Source organism: Ranitomeya imitator, chromosome 6 (assembly GCF_032444005.1).
Source record: "Ranitomeya imitator isolate aRanImi1 chromosome 6, aRanImi1.pri, whole genome shotgun sequence".
Classification (NCBI taxonomy): Eukaryota; Metazoa; Chordata; class Amphibia; order Anura; family Dendrobatidae; genus Ranitomeya; species Ranitomeya imitator.
The window spans coordinates 340476659-340495885 of NC_091287.1; the positions used below are offsets into that span (position 1 = coordinate 340476659).

Genomic DNA, 19227 nt, shown 5'->3' on the forward strand with positions numbered 1-19227 from the left:
CTTAGGCTACTTTCACACATCAGGTTTTTGCAGTCAGGCAGGATCCGGCAAATTTGTGAAAAACGGATCCGTTGCAAATTGTGAAAAACTCATGCAACGGATCCATTTTTTTGTGCTGGATCCATTTTTTTTTCTCTAATGAACCTGGGGATAGAGTTTGGACTTCCTGTTCGAGAGAGAGAGTTTTTGCATAATTGTATGGAGAATGCATGGAAAACTGGATTCATCATTTCACATGTCAGTTTCATCCGTTTATCGCTGGAACCGTCGCTTGGCGTTTTTTTCGCCAGACAGAAAAAACATTCCTATGAACGTTTTCTCTGGCCGCCGGAAAACTAATTTTAGACGGATCCGGAAAAAAAAACGGATGAAACGTCTGGCCATCCGGTGCAAATACAACTCCATGAGAAAAAAAAACTGTTTCTGCGGGAAAAAAAAGGATCAGTTTTTTTCAAAACTCACCAGATTGTCCCTGACGGCAAAGACCTGATGTGTGAAAGTAACCTTATTCCTTCGGCCTGTGCTGTGCCATTTCTATAGGAGTTTTGTAATCCACATAGCACAGACGCTCCAGAATATTTTCATTGCTCCATCTACAGTGGTTAAAGCAAGAGCGGTTTATTCCCATCTCAGCTGTGAAAGGATGATATGGAATTAGCCCCGAAGTTACAATTAGGCATGCTATTGCTTACATGTTTCAAGTCTTATGACCCTTTTAAAGGAGTTTTCCCAGTGTACGTTATTCTCCCATCCCTTTTCGTATCAATACTTAATGATCGCTAGGGCTTAGATAGGAACCCTTTCTGAATGGAGCAAAATGTTGCACCTCCTCTCCACAAATTCTCTGTAGGACTGCCCAGGAAGCATAGTTCTGACATTTTCCTATTCATTAGGGTTAACTTCTAAACTTGGTACAGCCTCTTTTAAGATTTATGCAATGAATCTTCTCCATCAAATTGGATACATATCAATATATCCTAAAGAAAAAAATTGAAGAAACTGCCTAAAGAAACCCTTAACATTCCATTTCATTCTTCTATTTAGTGATAGGACAGTGTTTTTCACCCTTCACTTATACTTTAATTCCCCTGCCCGGAACCCTGGATGTCTATTGCTCTAGGTCAGTGTTCCCCAACTCCAGTCCTCAAGAGCCACCAACAGGTCATGTTTTCAGGATTTCCTTAGAATTGCACAGGTGATAATTGCATCAACTGGACAGGCAACAATTCCATCACCTGGGCTATCGAAGGAAATCCTGAAAACATGACCTGTTGGTGGCTTTTGAGGACTGGAGTTGGGTAAAACTGCTCTAGGTTAATTCAGACTAATACATTCACCTTTTAATTATTTTAATATTCTCAATGTGCGTAACCAAGTGAAAATTGTAATCTGGTAAAAATGCTACATCTCAGAGAATTGGTAAATGTAGTACTGTAAATGGAGAAAGTTCCGAAATCTAAACAATCAGCTCAGAAAGGATATTTTCCAATCGTGTTGTTGCTTAGTATATGGATGCATGAATTGACTCTTGCACTTTTTCGCTATTAAATATTCTTACATGTTCATTTCTCTACATGAGCTGCTCATTTCATAGCAGGCAAGCACTTTGGCTCAAGGATTTGCTTTTATGTTCCATTGAAAATGTGCAGCATTTCTTCACTTTGTATCTTTGTTAAATATAATAGATAAAATGATCTCTAGTGTCACAGCAGTAAACTTTTCAGTGTTTTCTCTTTTGGCTGCTGGCAGCGTACATAATACATATACTTTTGCTTTTAAAATCATAATTTCCTTCTGATATTTTATGCCATCATCTTAAAGTGTTTGTTTAAAGAAGTATCCTGAAATGTTTATTTTGTGATCCCTCTTAATTACCTATGTATTGATGTGTAAGAACATTAAAATACTTATTGCCATCTTCTCCCATTTCCAGTGCCATTCTGGTCCCATGTGATCACTCTTCTTTGTCAGATCACACAGGGACCCTTCTGTAATTGAGGATGCTACTTCCATCAATGTTAGTCTGAGTGTCAGATCAAGACTCTGTTAACTTAAATTGAGAAAATGACTTCTGGTGCGCACACAAAACCCCCTGTGTGAGCCAGTTTGTCTGTTTAGAGGTCACGTGGGCAAGCATGTGGAAACTAGGGAAGATTGCAATAGGTAAGTATTTTAATGCTCTTTCACATCATTAAATACATAAATAAGAGATTACAAAATGAAAAAGCTGATGAGACCTCTTTTAAGCATATGGACAGCTCCGGTGGCATTTTTTTAAAAACCATTTTTTAAGCTGTTTTATGACCGAGTTAATTTTCAACTTTAATGTGGTCATAAAAAATTGGTTTAGAAAATTGGTTCAGGAGCAAAAAAAAAAAAATCTAAGGCCGTTGTCACGCTTGCAACTGCATTGTGAGAAACTCGTGCGAGTCTCTCGCTTCAATACCCGGCACTGCCGCCGGCACTTGGGATCAGAGTGTACGGCTGCATGTATTTCCATGCAGCTGAACGCTCTGGTCCCGAGTGCCAGGTATTGAGGTGAGAGACTCGCGCAAGTTTCTCACAATGAATGCAGTTGCAAGTGTGACACCAGCCTTAGTGTTATAAACACTGAATCAACTAACCACAGGTCTTCTATAAATGTAGGCTGTCACAAACTCTTCTGTCTCTTCACGTGATACCTGACTAGACTTTATGATCTTGAAATCGGGGCTCTGTGGGGGCCATATCATGACTTTCAAAGCTCCTTGTTCTTCTCTATGCTGAAGATAGTTATTAATGATATTGGCTGTATGTTTGGTGTCACTGTCCTGCTGCAAAGAAAATTTGGTACCAATCAGATATCTCCCTTTAGGTATTGTACAATGTATAAGTATCCGCCTCTATTTTTCAGCATTGAGGACAGTTTTTTTTTATATCTTGACCACACTCTCAACTCTATTTGTTGAAATGCAGCACCAAACTTGCAAGTAACCTCCACCATGCTTTACTTGCAGACACTGATTATTGTACTGATCTGCACCCCTTTGGTGAAGAAACTTCCTTCTGAAAATTTGAATCGGTCCAGAGCATCTGCTGCCATTTTTTTGCATCCCAGTTCCTATATTTCTGTGCATGTTTGAGTCACTTGTCCATGTATTCATTCCGAAAGTATGGTTTTTAGCACCAATTGTAGCATGAAGACCACTTCTGACCAGACTACCCCGAACAGTAGAAGGGTGTAGCTATGTCCCACCGATTGCTGCCAGTCCTGAGCTGATGACCCTGTTGGATACCTCCCAATTTTGAAGGGAAGTATGCATGGTGTGTCTTGTCTGCTGGGTTGTTTCCTTGGTTGATTACTGTATTTGCATCAACATCTGAATGGCTCCAAATTTATTCAGCAGTAGGACAACAATATCAAACATACAACCAATGTCTTTAAGAACTATCTTCAGTGCACAGAAGAATGAGTCCTGGAAGTGATTAAATGGCCCCCACAGAGCCCTGATCTTAACATAGTCTGTCTGGGATTACTTAGACACTTCAAAATTTTAATTTTATTGATGCAAAAAAATTAGTACTTTCAAATAACAGATCCAAAGGAATACAGGCATGTACAACTCGACGTTTTAGCATGATATCACGTTTCTCAAAATATTATTATTATTTATTACAAATTAATATAAATATAATTAATATGTCTGTTTCTGCAAGAACAAAACAGTATTAATACAAGATCATTTGAAAAAATAAAGAAAATAAAGGGTCTAATGGAAAACAGAAGAATTAGCTGGGTAGAAAGGGAAAATAAGCAATTGAAAGTATACGATGCTATAAAATATGATAGCAATATATTAAGAAGATAACATTTCTGATGGGAGGACGCGAGCTTCTTTAAATTGTAGTGAAACTGTTGGATCATGATAGACCAAGACCTCAATTTACACCCAGTTTACTTATTAAAAAGTGTTGGAGCTGATGTAAAAGCGCCAAGTCTTTTTATGTTCTAGTGTAAACAATTTGGCAGCGATGCACATATATTTCTGGAGAGATCATATCAGACATCATAGTAAATTTTGCTTTCTGTTTCATGAGCATTTTGGAAATCTTCAAAAATTAAACAGAAAAACTGCTGTCTAATTTACCATAGGCTGTATCTTTGCTACTGGGAATGATTATGGCACGAATAATCATAACATATATGCATACATACGTATATGCGCAAACACACATATACAGCTATGGCAAAAATTAAGAGACCACCACATCAAAACCCTGTCGTGTGCAGCCCAATCTCCAGACCTGAAGCCTTTTGAAAACCTCTGGAATGTAATCAAGAGGATGATGAATAGACACAAGCCATCAAACAAAGAAGAACTGCTTACATTTTTGCACCAGAAACAGTGTGAAAAACTGATGGAAAGCATGCTGAGACGCATGGAAGCTGTGATTAAACATCATGGTTATTCCACAAAATATTGATTTCTGAACTCTTCCTGAGTTAAAACATTAGGATTGTTTCTAAATGATTATGAACTTGTTTTCTTTCCATTATTTGAGGTCTGAAAGCACTGTCTTGTTTTTTATTTTGACAATTTCTCCTTTTTAGAAAAAAAATACATAATTTATTGCTTGGAAATTCGGAGACATGTTGTCAGTAGTTTATAGAATAAAAGAACAATTTACATTTTTCTAAAAATATACCTATAAAGAGAAAAATCAGACAAACTGAACATTTTGCAGTGGTCTCTTAATTTTTGCCAGAGCTGTATGTATGTGTTGCATGTGTATGTATGTGTTGCGTGTGTATGTATGTGTTCCGTGTGTATGTATATGTTCCGTGTGTATGTATGTGTTGCATGTGTATGTATGTGTTGCATGTGTATGTATGTGTTGCGTGTGTATGTATGTGTTGCGTGTGTATGTATGTGTTGCGTGTGTATGTATGTGTTGCGTGTGTATGTATTGTTTGTGTGGGTTTGAAATATATACGTAAATATATACTGTATATCATTAACACAGATGAAAGGGAATCCGGTCTGAATACCTACATTTATTGCTTCTGGCAGGGAAAGGCTTATGCATTATGTAGTTTCCATGTTTCCCAGTGATGAATCATCTCTCTATGCACTTGTCATTTTCGTATGCATCTTGTATATGGTGAGTAATACTTCACAAAGTGCTGACAATTGTTATTTCTCACAACATGGGAAAATATTAAAAGGCAAAATCCATGTCTTTTCAATTAATATGCTCTGCAGGAAGACCTTTGTCAGCATGGTGTGACCCTTCCTGCATTTCTGAACAAGAAAGAAGAGGGCTTGTAGTTTACTGTATCTATATTGTCTTTGTACTATATAAAAGTATTTACAGCAGCAGCGTTACATTTACAGCAGGAAGAACAGTTTTACTGCATTAGGCCACAGTAAACCTTCCATCTTTGTTGCTTCTGTTTTATTTCTTAATATTCTGTTCTTACTAGAAATCTATATTCTCTATAAAGGCAATGCGTGTGCACGTACAGTGAACTATTGCTGTAATTATTGCAGATGACTCCCAAGTCCAAGAGAAAGAGTATTCACAGCCGAATGCTGCGTCCTGTGTCCAGAGCTTTCGGTGAGTATATTGAACAAGTGTCGGCTTTGCTTTAGGGAGTATTTCAATAACTGATTATGAACAGAACAGAAAATGAACAGCATAAAATATCTTTATATTTTCGTGGCCCATAAAGGTTAAAAAGCTTTCAGCTCGTCTTTTTTTTTTTTTTCAAGAAATGGAGTTTGACCTGGACAAGGCTCTTGAAGATGTCCCAATACACATAGAAGACCCTCCGTTCCCCTCCTACAAGCAGGACAAACGAGCATCCAGTGTCATAGCAGAGTTGCCATCAGAAGAAGGGAAAAAGCTTGAGCATTTTACTAAATTACGACCAAAGAGAATGAAGAAACAGCAACCCAGCAAATCCAATGTTAGTACATGACTTCATATGTAACCAATTCTTAAAGGAGTAATCCCAAAACTCTCACTTACATCATAGGCAAGGCGTGTTTGACCACTGGGACCTCACCAATGCTGAGGACAGGAGGTTTTTTAATCCGTTTTCTGCATCTCTTGAGGTTTTCACTAACCGGTAAACATTTAGGCCCTGTTCATGCAGCATTTATGCAGTGTGTCTGGAGGTTCCATCTGAATCCCCAAAAAATTAGATTGAAGCAAAGCCCACCCTGACAGGTCTATAGACTGAAAAACACACTGACATTAGGATCCAGATTCCGATTCTTCTTTCTTTTTTTTTTTTTTTTAGTTTTTGAGGTAATGTCTCATTTCAAATAGTGTAGAAATGAAGCCCACTATGTTTTGTACCTATGTCTTGCCGAAAAAAAATGAACCTCTTCCAAGAATGAGTGCAGATTCCATTTGTGGAACTGTAGTCTATGGCTCTGTCAGGTGTTCTGTTCGAATCCCTTCTTTTACACACCCTCCATAGATGATGTATAATCAGGTTCTCATGTAAATTGCACTCTAAAAACTGGGTATTTTACATAAATGCAAATATTTTTGAAAAATGAAAGAATCAGAGAATGACATGTGGTTAAGTATTAATACCGGCAATCTTTACATGGGTGGTGCTAGCCTGTCCCGTAGAGACTGTTGGATTCAAGGAACCAATGTCTCCTTGCCTATGCTAGAAACCCAATGTGTATACATGAAGTCAGCAGTCATTACAGAGACTAAAGAGATGTTGTGAACATGGTGGACTCCTAATTATAAATTTGGTGTAGTATTTCTTAGTGACATATAATTTCTGTTCCATTCGGTATACAGCCTAGTGGGGCCGTCCCTATAAAATTCTGATGAGACACGAGATACATATGAGGCCTGACCCTCATTGTTCTGCCCATCTTAATGTGCAAAGAGTTAATTATCATGTTATTCAAGTTGTGGCCACTGGAGGTCATCAGTTGCCTACTTTTCATGTTGTTTACCAACCTTTCCCTCCTAAGAGCAATGTCTTATGGGTTAGTTCCGCCCACATTCTTCTTGTGAAGACAAGCTTCAGTAGCCATTTTTCCTGAGATCTGCAGAGAGGCACACGTGCTCCTGTCTCGCTTACTTTCTTACCCCTGTCCTAACGGATCTCGGTACGTTTATAAAGGTTTAATGCATCTTATGTTTGTGTTAGTATTTAAGCCTTATGCAGCTCCTATAGTCAGATATAGTTAGGCAGATGTGCTTTGCAGCTTGCAGTTAGGTTCAGGTGTACTCTGCATGTAGATAGATGCATTCTTGTATAGAATAGGGCAGTGCTGTTAGAATTACTGTGTAATGCACTCTGTATAATTCTTGCTGTAATGTCCCAGTTATTTATGTGATTGCACCCTGTATGTGCATATACTGAAATGCTGTTATTCTTTACAGTTTTTCACCAGTCATCCACTATGATCAGTCATTCACTATGATTATTCACTGAACATCCACCTTGTACATCAACATCATTCACTATTTGATCATCTACTATGAATACTGTCCACCATTGTTGTTCAACGTTATAGTTTTGGTTATCATCACCCTAATAAATAAGACTTAAGCATCAACACAGTCTGTTTACTGGGATGTGGATGAAGGTTTAGCCGTATGTTGGAATCCACACAGCATCCTACGTGGAGGAAGGCAGAACAGTGAAAAACGAGACCGCCAGTCGCAGGCGGTGATTGTAAAGTAAGAACAGATTAGTTGCCTTCAGCGAAACTGATAGCCGGTCGCAGGCTGTAGTTGTTCAGACTGTACGGAACCGCTAACACCCACACTGCTTCGCATTCGGGTATCACAGCAGCCGCCATACAGCCGCGGGACTATACTGCAGCCCGCCAAGAGAAGCTACATCATTCCCGCCACGCGGAAGCTCACCGCACCTAGACTCAGTTTCCCGCCAAAACACTCAGCAGTACGCAGCTAAGCGCACAATGTCTCGAAACAGCACATCCTCACTCAAGACGAGGTCACGAGCAAGCTCGAGCAGGTCATCATTAGCAGAGCTGGCTGCTGTCGCTCGTGCTGAAGCTGAAGCAGCCAAAGCGAGGTCCTCCTTTGCCGAGAAAGAAATGCATCTAAAGCTGAGACAAGCAGAGCATGAGGCAGAAAAGGTGCGTTTGCAGGCAGAACAAACTGCACGCCTGCAAGCCGAAACCGCACGTTTGCGGGCAGAGCATGAAGCAGAAAATGCACGTTTGCGGGCAGAGCAAGAAGCAGAAGGTGCGCGCCTGCAAGTGTCTCTAGAAAGACTTATGGTAGACAAAGAGGCAGCAGCTGCAATAGCTAAGGCAGAGTACTTGGAAGCCATGAAGGATCCTGATTATGAGAGACGCAGCAACGTTCTTGGAACAGATCTAGAGCAGCAAGATCCAGCTCAGCGCGTCGCAGAGTACGTTCATCGACACTCCAGCATGGACAACACCCTCGACAGACTACAACGATCAGCCTACGCCGATTATCATCGATCCAACCCCGAACTTCACTACTACAAACAAGAAGACGTCCAAGACAGAGGAGTCGACCACAGCTACCGTTCCACTGAGAAGAAGGTACAGCTCCCACCTCACCTTAAAGAGACATCTTCTTCACCAGAAAGGTACTATGCAGACTGTCCGAAGCCAAGAGCATCTCACAGGTATGGTGATGCACCACACACTAGACATGGCTATAACATACCGGCTCGTACCAACACTGATCAAGCCACCATAGACTTAGCAAAGTTCTTTGCCCACCAAGAACTGGTAACAAAAGGACTTGTAAAGTTCACTGACAAAGCCGAAAACTACAGGTCGTGGCGAGCTTCGTTCCAGAACGCCATTCAGGGACTGGACCTTTCTAGTAGTGAGGAGTTAGATCTCCTGGTAAAGTGGCTTGGAACTGAATCGGTCGAGCATGCTAAAAGACTAAGAGACATTAACATAGAATACCCACACATAGGTTTACGTAAAGTGTGGGAAAGACTTGACGAATGCTATGGGTCCGTAGAAGTAATAGAGAATGCTTTATTCAAAAGAATTGATGATTTCCCTAAGATAGGGCCCAAGGGTTATCAAAGACTTAGAGAATTGAATGATTTATTGATAGAGTTACAGGTCGCCCAGAAGGAAGGTCACTTGGCTGGATTGGCATTCTTAGACACTGCTAGGGGTGTCAATCCAATAGTACAAAAACTTCCTTACAATCTTCAAGAAAGGTGGATTATACATGGTTCACGGTATAAACAAATTCATAACGTACCATTCCCTCCTTTTGCTGTATTTGTTGAGTTTGTCACCCAGCAAGCCAAGATCAGAAATGACCCTAGTTTTGATTTCACTCTGTCATGCTCCACTACCCCTGGTGTCAAACCCAGTAAGACACCCGTGGCAGTCCATAAAACTGATATTGATTCCACAGGTCCTCCACACAAGACAACTAAGCCCCCTACGGAAGAGAGCAAACCTCAGGATGTCAGTAAGCAGTGTCCTCTACACAGGAAACCACATCCTCTACTAAAGTGCAGAGCCTTCAGGGAGAAGACTTTAGAGGATCGCAAAGGTTTCCTCAAGGAAAACAACATCTGCTTCAAATGCTGTGCTACGACCTCTCACTTCGCCAGGAACTGTGGAGCTAGCGTGAAATGTGCAGAATGCAGCAGCACGGATCACAATACAGCCTTGCATCCTGGACCACCTCCAGGAGTGTTGTCACAAGCAGAGGAGCACGATGAGAAACAGAAGAACACCGATGAAGACACCCCTGCGGTCACCTCTCAATGTACGGAGATCTGTAAGGGACTCAAGGGAGGAAGATCCTGCTCAAAAATCTGCCTTGTCCGAGTCTATCCAACAGGCCACAGAGACAAAGCGCTCAAGATATATGCAATCCTAGATGACCAAAGTAATAGGTCTTTAGCCAGGTCCATCTTCTTTGACAACTTCAGCATTGTAGGCCCCGGTTCTCCCTACTCCCTTAGGACATGTTCAGGTACCGTCGAGACGGCGGGGAGGAAAGCAACCGGATACAAAGTGGAGTCCATGGATGGCCAGACCTGTCTGTCACAACCGACCATCCTGGAGTGCAACCAGATTCCTGACAACAGGTCTGAGATACCGTCACCAGAGGTGGCAACGTGTCACCCCCACCTGAAGCGTATAGCCCACCTGATACCCAAGTTGGAACCAGAAGCGCCAATAGCTTTACTTCTGGGAAGAGATATTCTACGAGTCCACAAGACTAGAGAATATATCAACGGCTCACTGAATGCTCCATACGCGCAGAGGCAAGACCTTGGATGGGTCATTGTAGGAGATGTCTGTCTAGGAGGAGCACACAAGCCGGTCTCAGTCAACAGTATGCTTACCAGCACACTAGAAAATGGACGTCCATCTCTCTTCCAGCCGTGTCACAATAGTCTGCTGGTAAAGGAACTACCGAGCAGCACTCCCCTACCTTGCCCTTTCTCAGTTCCTATCAACGAAGACCACGCCTGTGAAGTTGAACAAGACCACATAGGATGTACAGTCTTCCACAGGACGAAGGAAGACAACAAGGTAGCGATGTCTATAGAAGACAAGATATTCCTGGACATCATGGACGAACAAATAGTCAAGGATACGGCAAATAGTTGGATCGCACCTCTACCATTTCGACCTCAGAGGAGACGCCTACCCAACAACAAGGAATTGGTCTACAGCAGATTCATCTCCCTAAGACACAAGCTTCAGAAGTCACCTGAGACGAAGGAACATTTCTTCACCTTCATGGGAAAGATATTCCAGAACAACCACGCAGAGATTGCACCTGCACTTCGACACGGAGAGGAGTGTTGGTACCTGCCCATCTTCGGAGTGTACCATCCTAAGAAGCCAGGTCAAATTAGAGTGGTATTCGACCCAAGTGCCAAATGCGAAGACGTGTCATTGAATGATGTCTTACTGTCGGGCCCAGACCTCAACAACAGACTTCTGGAAGTATTACTCTGTTTCCGTAGAGATTCAGTGGAATTTATGGCCAACATACAACAGATGTTCCACTGTTTTCTCGTTAAAGAGGAACACAGAAACTACCTACCGTGTCACTACCGTGACAACGACCCGGACGAAGACATCGCAGAGTACCGGATGCGGGTACACATCTTTGGGAACAGTCCTTCCCCAGCGGTCGCAATCTACGGCCTCCGACATTCTGCCAAAAAGGGTGAAGAAGAGTATGGCTCGGACGTCAGGTCCTTTGTGGAAAAGGATTTTTACGTGGATGACTGTTTGAAGTCCACACCGACAAGTGAGGCCGCAATCAGTCTACTAAAGAGGACTCGTGACATGCTCACTCAGTCTAACCTAAGGTTACACAAGATTTCTTCCAACAGCCGAGAGTTGATGGAAGCCTTTCCCTCTGAAGACTATTCCAGCGATCTAAAGGATTTAGACCTCAGCATCGACCCCCTTCCTATGCAGCGGAGCCTTGGATTGCTGTGGGACCTGAAGACAGATACCTTCACCTTTCAGATCAGCAAGGATGAGAAACCCTTCACGCGCAGAGGAGTTCTTTCCTTCGTGAATAGTTTATACGACCCCTTGGGGTTCGTAGCTCCAGTAACCATCCAAGGAAAGCTGATGCTCAGGGACTTCACCCAAGACACTACTGGTTGGGATGATCCACTTCCAGCGGGAAAGGCTGACCTGTGGGCAGAGTGGAGGAAGTCTCTTGAAGCCCTGACCAACCTTCGTGTGAAACGACCGTATGCTCCTGTGCCATCCACAGAGGTCAAAACGCAAACACTTTGTATTTTCTGTGATGCATCAGTCAAAGCGATTGCAGCAGTAGCGTACCTCAAATCCACAGACGTAAGCGGACAATGCCATATCGGGTTCGTTATGAGCCGGACGAAATTGGCGCCACTTCGTGAACACACGATACCCAGACTGGAACTCTGTGCTGCTGTCCTCGCAGTTGAGTTGGCCGAGCTGGTCTCGGATGCGATGGGCCTGAAGATCGGGGATGCAGAGTTCTACACCGATAGCAAGGTGGTACTGGGGTACATCTGTAACGAGACACGACGCTTCTACGTCTACGTCAGCAACCGGGTACTTCGGGTAAGAAGATCCACCGACCCTAATCAGTGGCACTACGTACCTACTCATCACAATCCTGCGGACCACGCGACTAGATCCGTTGCACCCAGTCATCTGAAGGACACTTCATGGTTCACAGGTCCTACCTCTTTGTACCGTTCGATGTCCCAGATCAACAGGCCTGAAACTTTCGAACTAGTGGGTCCAGACACAGACGAAGAGATCCGACCTCAAGTGTCTGCTCTACATACAGAGATTTCAAGCTGCCACCTCGAATCTCACCGGTTCAGCAGGTTCTCCACCTGGAAGTCACTTGTTCGAGCTATAGCTTGTCTATTTCTTGTAACCCAGTCCTACAAGACAGCACTTTCTAGTGATTCTGGAGATCCATCCATCCTTACTCCTGCAATGTTACTCACACAGAAAACCTGTGTCCCGAAAGCTCCACTCAGAGAATTCAATGACAAAGACCTCTACAGACGACAATGGAGGCAAGTACAAAGCGTGTCCAACGTCTTCTGGAATAGATGGAGGAAACAGTATCTCTCCACTCTGCAAAGCAGGAAAAAGTGGCAGAAAGACCGCTCAAACATTCAATCTGGCGATGTTGTACTCGTCAAAGACAGTTGGCCACTCGGCCTAGTCATTAAGACCCTGCCCAGTAAAGATGGGAAAGTGCGGAAAGTAGAGGTCAGAGTGTGCAAGCTTGGAGAAAACAAACTGTTCCTCAGACCCGTTACCGAGCTTGTATTATTATTTTCTCCAAAAGAACCTAATTGTGGCATCTGTTGACGCCAAGCGGGGAGTGTTCTGCCCATCTTAATGTGCAAAGAGTTAATTATCATGTTATTCAAGTTGTGGCCACTGGAGGTCATCAGTTGCCTACTTTTCATGTTGTTTACCAACCTTTCCCTCCTAAGAGCAATGTCTTATGGGTTAGTTCCGCCCACATTCTTCTTGTGAAGACAAGCTTCAGTAGCCATTTTTCCTGAGATCTGCAGAGAGGCACACGTGCTCCTGTCTCGCTTACTTTCTTACCCCTGTCCTAACGGATCTCGGTACGTTTATAAAGGTTTAATGCATCTTATGTTTGTGTTAGTATTTAAGCCTTATGCAGCTCCTATAGTCAGATATAGTTAGGCAGATGTGCTTTGCAGCTTGCAGTTAGGTTCAGGTGTACTCTGCATGTAGATAGATGCATTCTTGTATAGAATAGGGCAGTGCTGTTAGAATTACTGTGTAATGCACTCTGTATAATTCTTGCTGTAATGTCCCAGTTATTTATGTGATTGCACCCTGTATGTGCATATACTGAAATGCTGTTATTCTTTACAGTTTTTCACCAGTCATCCACTATGATCAGTCATTCACTATGATTATTCACTGAACATCCACCTTGTACATCAACATCATTCACTATTTGATCATCTACTATGAATACTGTCCACCATTGTTGTTCAACGTTATAGTTTTGGTTATCATCACCCTAATAAATAAGACTTAAGCATCAACACAGTCTGTTTACTGGGATGTGGATGAAGGTTTAGCCGTATGTTGGAATCCACACAGCATCCTACGTGGAGGAAGGCAGAACACTCATCCAGACCTGCTGATGTAAGCCGTGCCGCAATTCTGTAATTGACAGATATGAAAAGAACATGCATCGGTCCGGCAATACAGAAGCTATCCGTTTCATATGATGAATATTTATTGAATGTTGCTTTCTAAAGGCATGAGACCTACACTAGATTGGTTTCTGCATTATCTGTTATTTTATACAGTACATATAGAAGGTTTCATACTGCATAATTATTCTTTTCTGCTGCTAAACATACCATAGTATTTTGCCTGTTGCATCTTGGTTGTGGCAGGTTTATGTAGATATAGGTAGTAAATCTAACCATCCTGCTTATTATTCCAGCAATCTGGAGCTGAAGCTGCTTCCGATGGAGATCAGAATGGCCTGATACCTAGAGTAGATGAAGGTGTGGATGAGTTTTTTAGCAAGAAAGTGACAAGACTTGACTCAAAGTAAGTTAGATTGTCTGTCCACTTTTTATCATCTTCTTTTTGTTACAAGGGTTGCCTGACAAGAAGTCTAGAATCTCCAGCAATTCTCTTTAAATAGGTTATCCGGGACTTAAGGTTCTTTGCTTTTGGGCTAAGAACTGGCAGGTAGTTTCTAATTACCTGCCTTTTCTACTCTGGGGAAATCTCTCCAGGCTCAGGCAGTGACTCTCCTGCTTCTTTTGACCTCACTTCAACAGAATATCTCTTCCTCTTCTCCTCTGCTCTGTCGAGAGGTCCTCAATGTCGATGTCATACTGATTGACAGATGGCTCCCTGCAGATGAGCAGCGGGGAGCCAGCTGTAAATCAGCATAACATCGGTAGAGACGTCCCGTCGGCACAACAGTGCATAAGGGAAGAAGGAGCTCTGTCAACATGATATCACCAGAAGAAGGAGAATCGCTGGCAAAAGCGGTCCCTGATTGCTTGGAGCAGGTTAAAAAAAAAACAAAAACGAATTCCCGAATAACCCATTTAATTCGTTGGAACTTGGAAGAGTTTAAACGCTAGAGTTAAATCCTTTATTAACATGATATAGGCTAACACAAATAAAGGGCTCACTACTGAATATTAAAATAACAGATGAATTAAATGAATTCATGGATTTACGGTCACAAACCAGTATTTTCAAACTAGCAAAAAAATCTCTATATACCTGTCTATAGATTTAACCGGACTGGCAATTAATTGAAGACTGTTATGGGCAGTTTTAATTGCAGTTAGAAATATGCAGCTCACCTTTAATCAATATCATGGATCAATAGCTCTCGTCGGTACAACAAGATAATTCAATCCAGCACACAGTTCTTTTAAAATCTAAAAAAAAAGTCTATTAAAAAAAAACAAATCTGTTAAAGGGAATCTGTCAGCAGGTGTTTACTATGTAATCAGAGGACACCATGAAATAGGGACTATAACACCAAATTCAAAAATGTGTCACATTTCAGGCTATGTGCTGTTTACTTAGACTGAAGGTTTAATCAACTGGTGATTATCATTGCTGTGACTAGCTGGCACTTTCGTCCAAGTCCAACTCTGCACCTTCCTCTGATAAGCAGCTCACTGTCTATAGAGCAGTATGTGCAGGGTTAGCTTTCTCAGCTCTACTTCATGCTAAATATAAAAGCTCAGATTACTGGGTGAGGTTGTACTGACAAAATCAAAGTGTTACACCGTTGGAATCAGGGTCTCTTTTCCGTCATCATCCTGCTCTCAGATGAGGTTGTAAAAACCTCCTGACAGATTCGCTTTAATATGCATAAGCCAACAAAAACCACCATAATGCAGACATATACCTTACATCAAATATAAAAAAGACGCTACAGATCTGTGTTTCAGATCCAAATGATCCCTTAATCTTGATTAAGGATCACTGTAATCTGAAACATGTTGACCAGGACCATGATTCTCCATCTCTGATGTAATATACAGTACCGGTAAAAAGTTTATATAGGTTTTTTTCCTATCGCCACGACAGCACCCTACGAGAGAGGGGATCCGCCCACCATCAGGACAGGAACCTACAGGTTAAAAATGGGCGGTCCCCCCTGCCACTCCAGTGTGGGTTCCTGTCCTAGATGGGAACAGACAGGTTGAAGTCTTACCCAGGTCCATCGGCCTCTGCGTGATATCTGCGGGAACGGCAGAGATGGGAGCACTGGAAGAAGCGTCGGGGGTGTCCTGCTCGCAGACCCCTCCTCGTCTGGGCACATGGATGTCGCGATCCCAGGGGCCGAGGAATGCCGCCCTGGGTTGCGAGAGCGCAGCGCTGGTCCCGGTGTCTCATCTAGGAGTGAAGGCAAAGCGCTTGTGACCCGGAAGTGAATCACAAGTACTTCCGGGGGAAGCCGGGGAGGAGGCGTGGCTGCACATCTTAAGGGAGAGCCGGAGCTGCGGGCAGTGTGCGGCAAGATGTCCTCTGTGGGGGACGCAAAGCACCTTCAGGTGGAGGTGCCTGAGCAACACAGGAAGAGCGGTAGCAGCCGCTCAAGGAGCAGCAGCGGTGTGGTACGGGGGCGGCAGCGTGCGAGCGCCCCAGCGTCACGAGACGATTCACCTCCTCCGGAACTGGTACTCTTTGGATCAGCCTTTGGTGAGTGTAGGAAGTGCACCTAGTAGCTGATGTGTTCCGTTTCTCGTGCTTTGTTATAGGTCAAAAAGATGGCCAAAACTAAGCACAAGCAGTGTGCATTATGCACAGTACCTTTGCCAAACAGCTATGTTAAAAAGCTTTGTCAGGCTTGCATTTGCCGAACTTTAGAGGAAGAAGCTCCCCTCCGTACATCGGACCTAAGGGCTGTTATCAGGGAAGAAATCAAATATTCCCTTAAAAGCAGACGGCATGAAAAACCTAGTGTGGGTTTATCGCCAGATTCCAGCCCATCTTTACAAGAGGGCGAATGTTCAGGCTCTTCATCGCGATCCTCTTCAGATGAAGAGGGAAGACCATGCTTTTCCGTAGAAAATATTGATGTATTAGTTTTAGCAGTTTGCACGACCATGGGGGTCGCAGATAATAAGGAACCTAGATCAACCCAAGATATCATGTTTGCGGGTTTGTGTCAGAAAAATCGTAGATCATTTCCGGTGGTAGACACAGTTAAAGATCTTGTTAAGCGTGAATGGGATAAACAGGATAAGGGGTTCTTACCATCATCCGCCAAAAGGAGATACCCCTTTGATGACGAAGTTTTAGCTGAATGGGTAAAGGTCCCTAAGGTGGACGCAGCTGTGGCTTCCACGTCAAAGTCAGCTACTCTACCACTGGAAGATGTAGGCCTTCTTAAAGATCCATCCGACAGAAAGGCGGACATGTTCTTAAAGAAGGTTTGGGAGTCGTCGTCAGGAGCATTTAAGCCTGCAATTGCTAGTACCTGCACTGCCAGATCGGTTATGGTCTGGGTAGGTCAGCTGGAGGAGCAGCTAAAAGCTAAGATTCCTAGAGATAAACTACTGGATTCTCTATCTCAGATCTGTGAAGGTGTAGCGTACTTGGCGGACCCATCTGTAGACTCTTTAAAGCTAGCAGCCAGATCGGCAGGCCTCTCGAATGCTGCCAGGCGGGCTCTCTGGCTTAAGACCTGGAAAGGTAACGCTCAAGCTAGAGCAAAATTATGTACAATTCTATGCAGGGGTGAGTACTTATTTGGCCCTGTGCTGGATGATGTCCTCGCGAAGGCAGAGGATAGGAAGAAGGTATTTCCTAAAGTGTTTAATCCTACTTTCAGAAATGCCTTCAGGAGACGTAAGCCCTTCCGGAGAACTTATTCAGACCGGGATTGGGAACCGGCGGAGCCAAAGAAGAAAGGTGCATACTTAAGTGGCTCTTCATCATTGAGACGTAGACGCAACTACCGATTAAAACAGGCCTTCTAGTGGGGGGGTAGATTAAATATTTCTTTAACCAATGGACCAAGATAACGTCCAGCAGCTGGATCTTGGGTATAGTTCCTTCAGGGCTAAAATTGGAGTTTCGGGATGTACCTCCGAATTACTATGTATTAACTACTCTTAATTTTCCAGACCAACAGCAGGCCCTAGAAATAGAAATTCAGCTGTTGAGAGAAAAGGAAGTTATTGTAGAAGTACCAAAGGATCAGGAAAAGAAGGGGTTTTATTCCCCTTTATTTTTAATTTCCAAGCCTGATGGATCCTTTAGGACCATCATAAATTTGCGGAAATTAAATACATTTCTACAATATCATGCCTTTAAAATGGAGTCCATTAGGTCGGCAACTAAACTTCTATTTCCCAGGTGTTACATGGTGCTGGATCTAAAAGATGCGTACTACCATCTACCCATTTACAAGGATCACCAGCAGTTCCTCAGAATGGCGGTACGGCTAAACGATCAGGTCAGGCACTTTCAGTTTACAGCAATGCCATTTGGGCTGTCTATGGATCCGAGAGTATTTACTAAGGTAATTGCAGAAGTAATGGCCTATATCAGGGAGCAGGATACCCTACTTGAACAACTTCCTCATAATTGGGAATTCGGTTTTCTAATTTAAGGCACCCCTAAACTATATAATATCATCTCTGCAGGAAATTGGTTGGTTGATCAACCTAAAGAAATTAAAACTAGAACCATCAACGCGTCAGATTTTCTTCGGCATTCTTCTTAGCTCAGAAGATCAACTATGTTTTCTACCAGAGGACAAAAAGCAAAGGATTATTCACAAGTTCATGACAGTGAGAAGAAATCCAGATCTAACTTTGAGAGACGCTATGTCCCTGCTGGGGTCATTGACATCATGCATACCAGCTGCTCGGTGGGCTCAATCCCACACTTGTGTATTACAATCCGGAATCCTCGACGCTGAAAGGAGACTTCAAGGTCATCTAAGTGGGAAACTCAGATTGTGAACTTCCACTCTCTGCGACCTAAAGTGGTGGCTGGATATTTGCCATTTGTCAAAGGGTGCAGTGGGGAATAATACCGGCAAAACAGTCACAACCGATGCCATCCCAGTAGGTTGGGGAGCTCACATGGGGGACGTTCTGGCCCAAGGGCGGTGGTCAGTCCTGGAAACCCAAAACTCTTCAAATTTGAAGGCACTCACAGCAGTCAAATATGCGCTGCTTCAGTTTCTTCCGGCTCTGCGGGGTTCACATGTACGGGTGCAGACCAACAACATGACAGTAGTGGCCTACCTCAACCATCAAGGGCGGACAAGATCACAATCTCTAATGTCCACCACGGCAGACATACTCACCTTAGCCAAAACTCACTTCCTTTCTTTATCAGCACTCCACATAAGAGGGGAACACAATGTGGAAGCAGATTATCTCAGCCATCATTGCCTACGTCAGGACGAATGGTCTCTGGACTGGCAAATATTCAAACAGATAGTCAGCCTCTGGGGGTTGCCAGTTATAGATCTGTTTGCCACAAGGAGAAACAGGCAGGTCAGGAAGTTTGTATCACTTCAGGTAGCGGACAGACCATGCATAGTAGACTCCCCTAACAGACCATATTCCGATTCCAGCAATTCTGGAATTCTTGCAGAAAGGCCGAGAGTTGGGGTTGGCAGTTAATACCCTTAGGGTTCAAGTGTCAGCTCTAGGAGCCCTATATAACAGCAACGTGG

The 19227-nt window shown here is 43.1% G+C and overlaps 1 protein-coding gene across 2 annotated transcripts in view; it reads left to right on the top strand.

The window, feature by feature from the left end:
• The window catches only part of CARMIL1 (capping protein regulator and myosin 1 linker 1), a 376826-nt gene that overhangs the window by 330612 nt on the left and 26987 nt on the right, over positions 1-19227 (top strand). For both annotated transcript variants that reach the window (XM_069730895.1, XM_069730896.1), the window contains 3 exons: positions 5532-5598; positions 5754-5950; positions 13990-14099. In XM_069730895.1, the coding sequence (XP_069586996.1) occupies positions 5532-5598; positions 5754-5950; positions 13990-14099 (374 nt within the window). The remainder of the gene's footprint in view (positions 1-5531; positions 5599-5753; positions 5951-13989; positions 14100-19227) is intronic.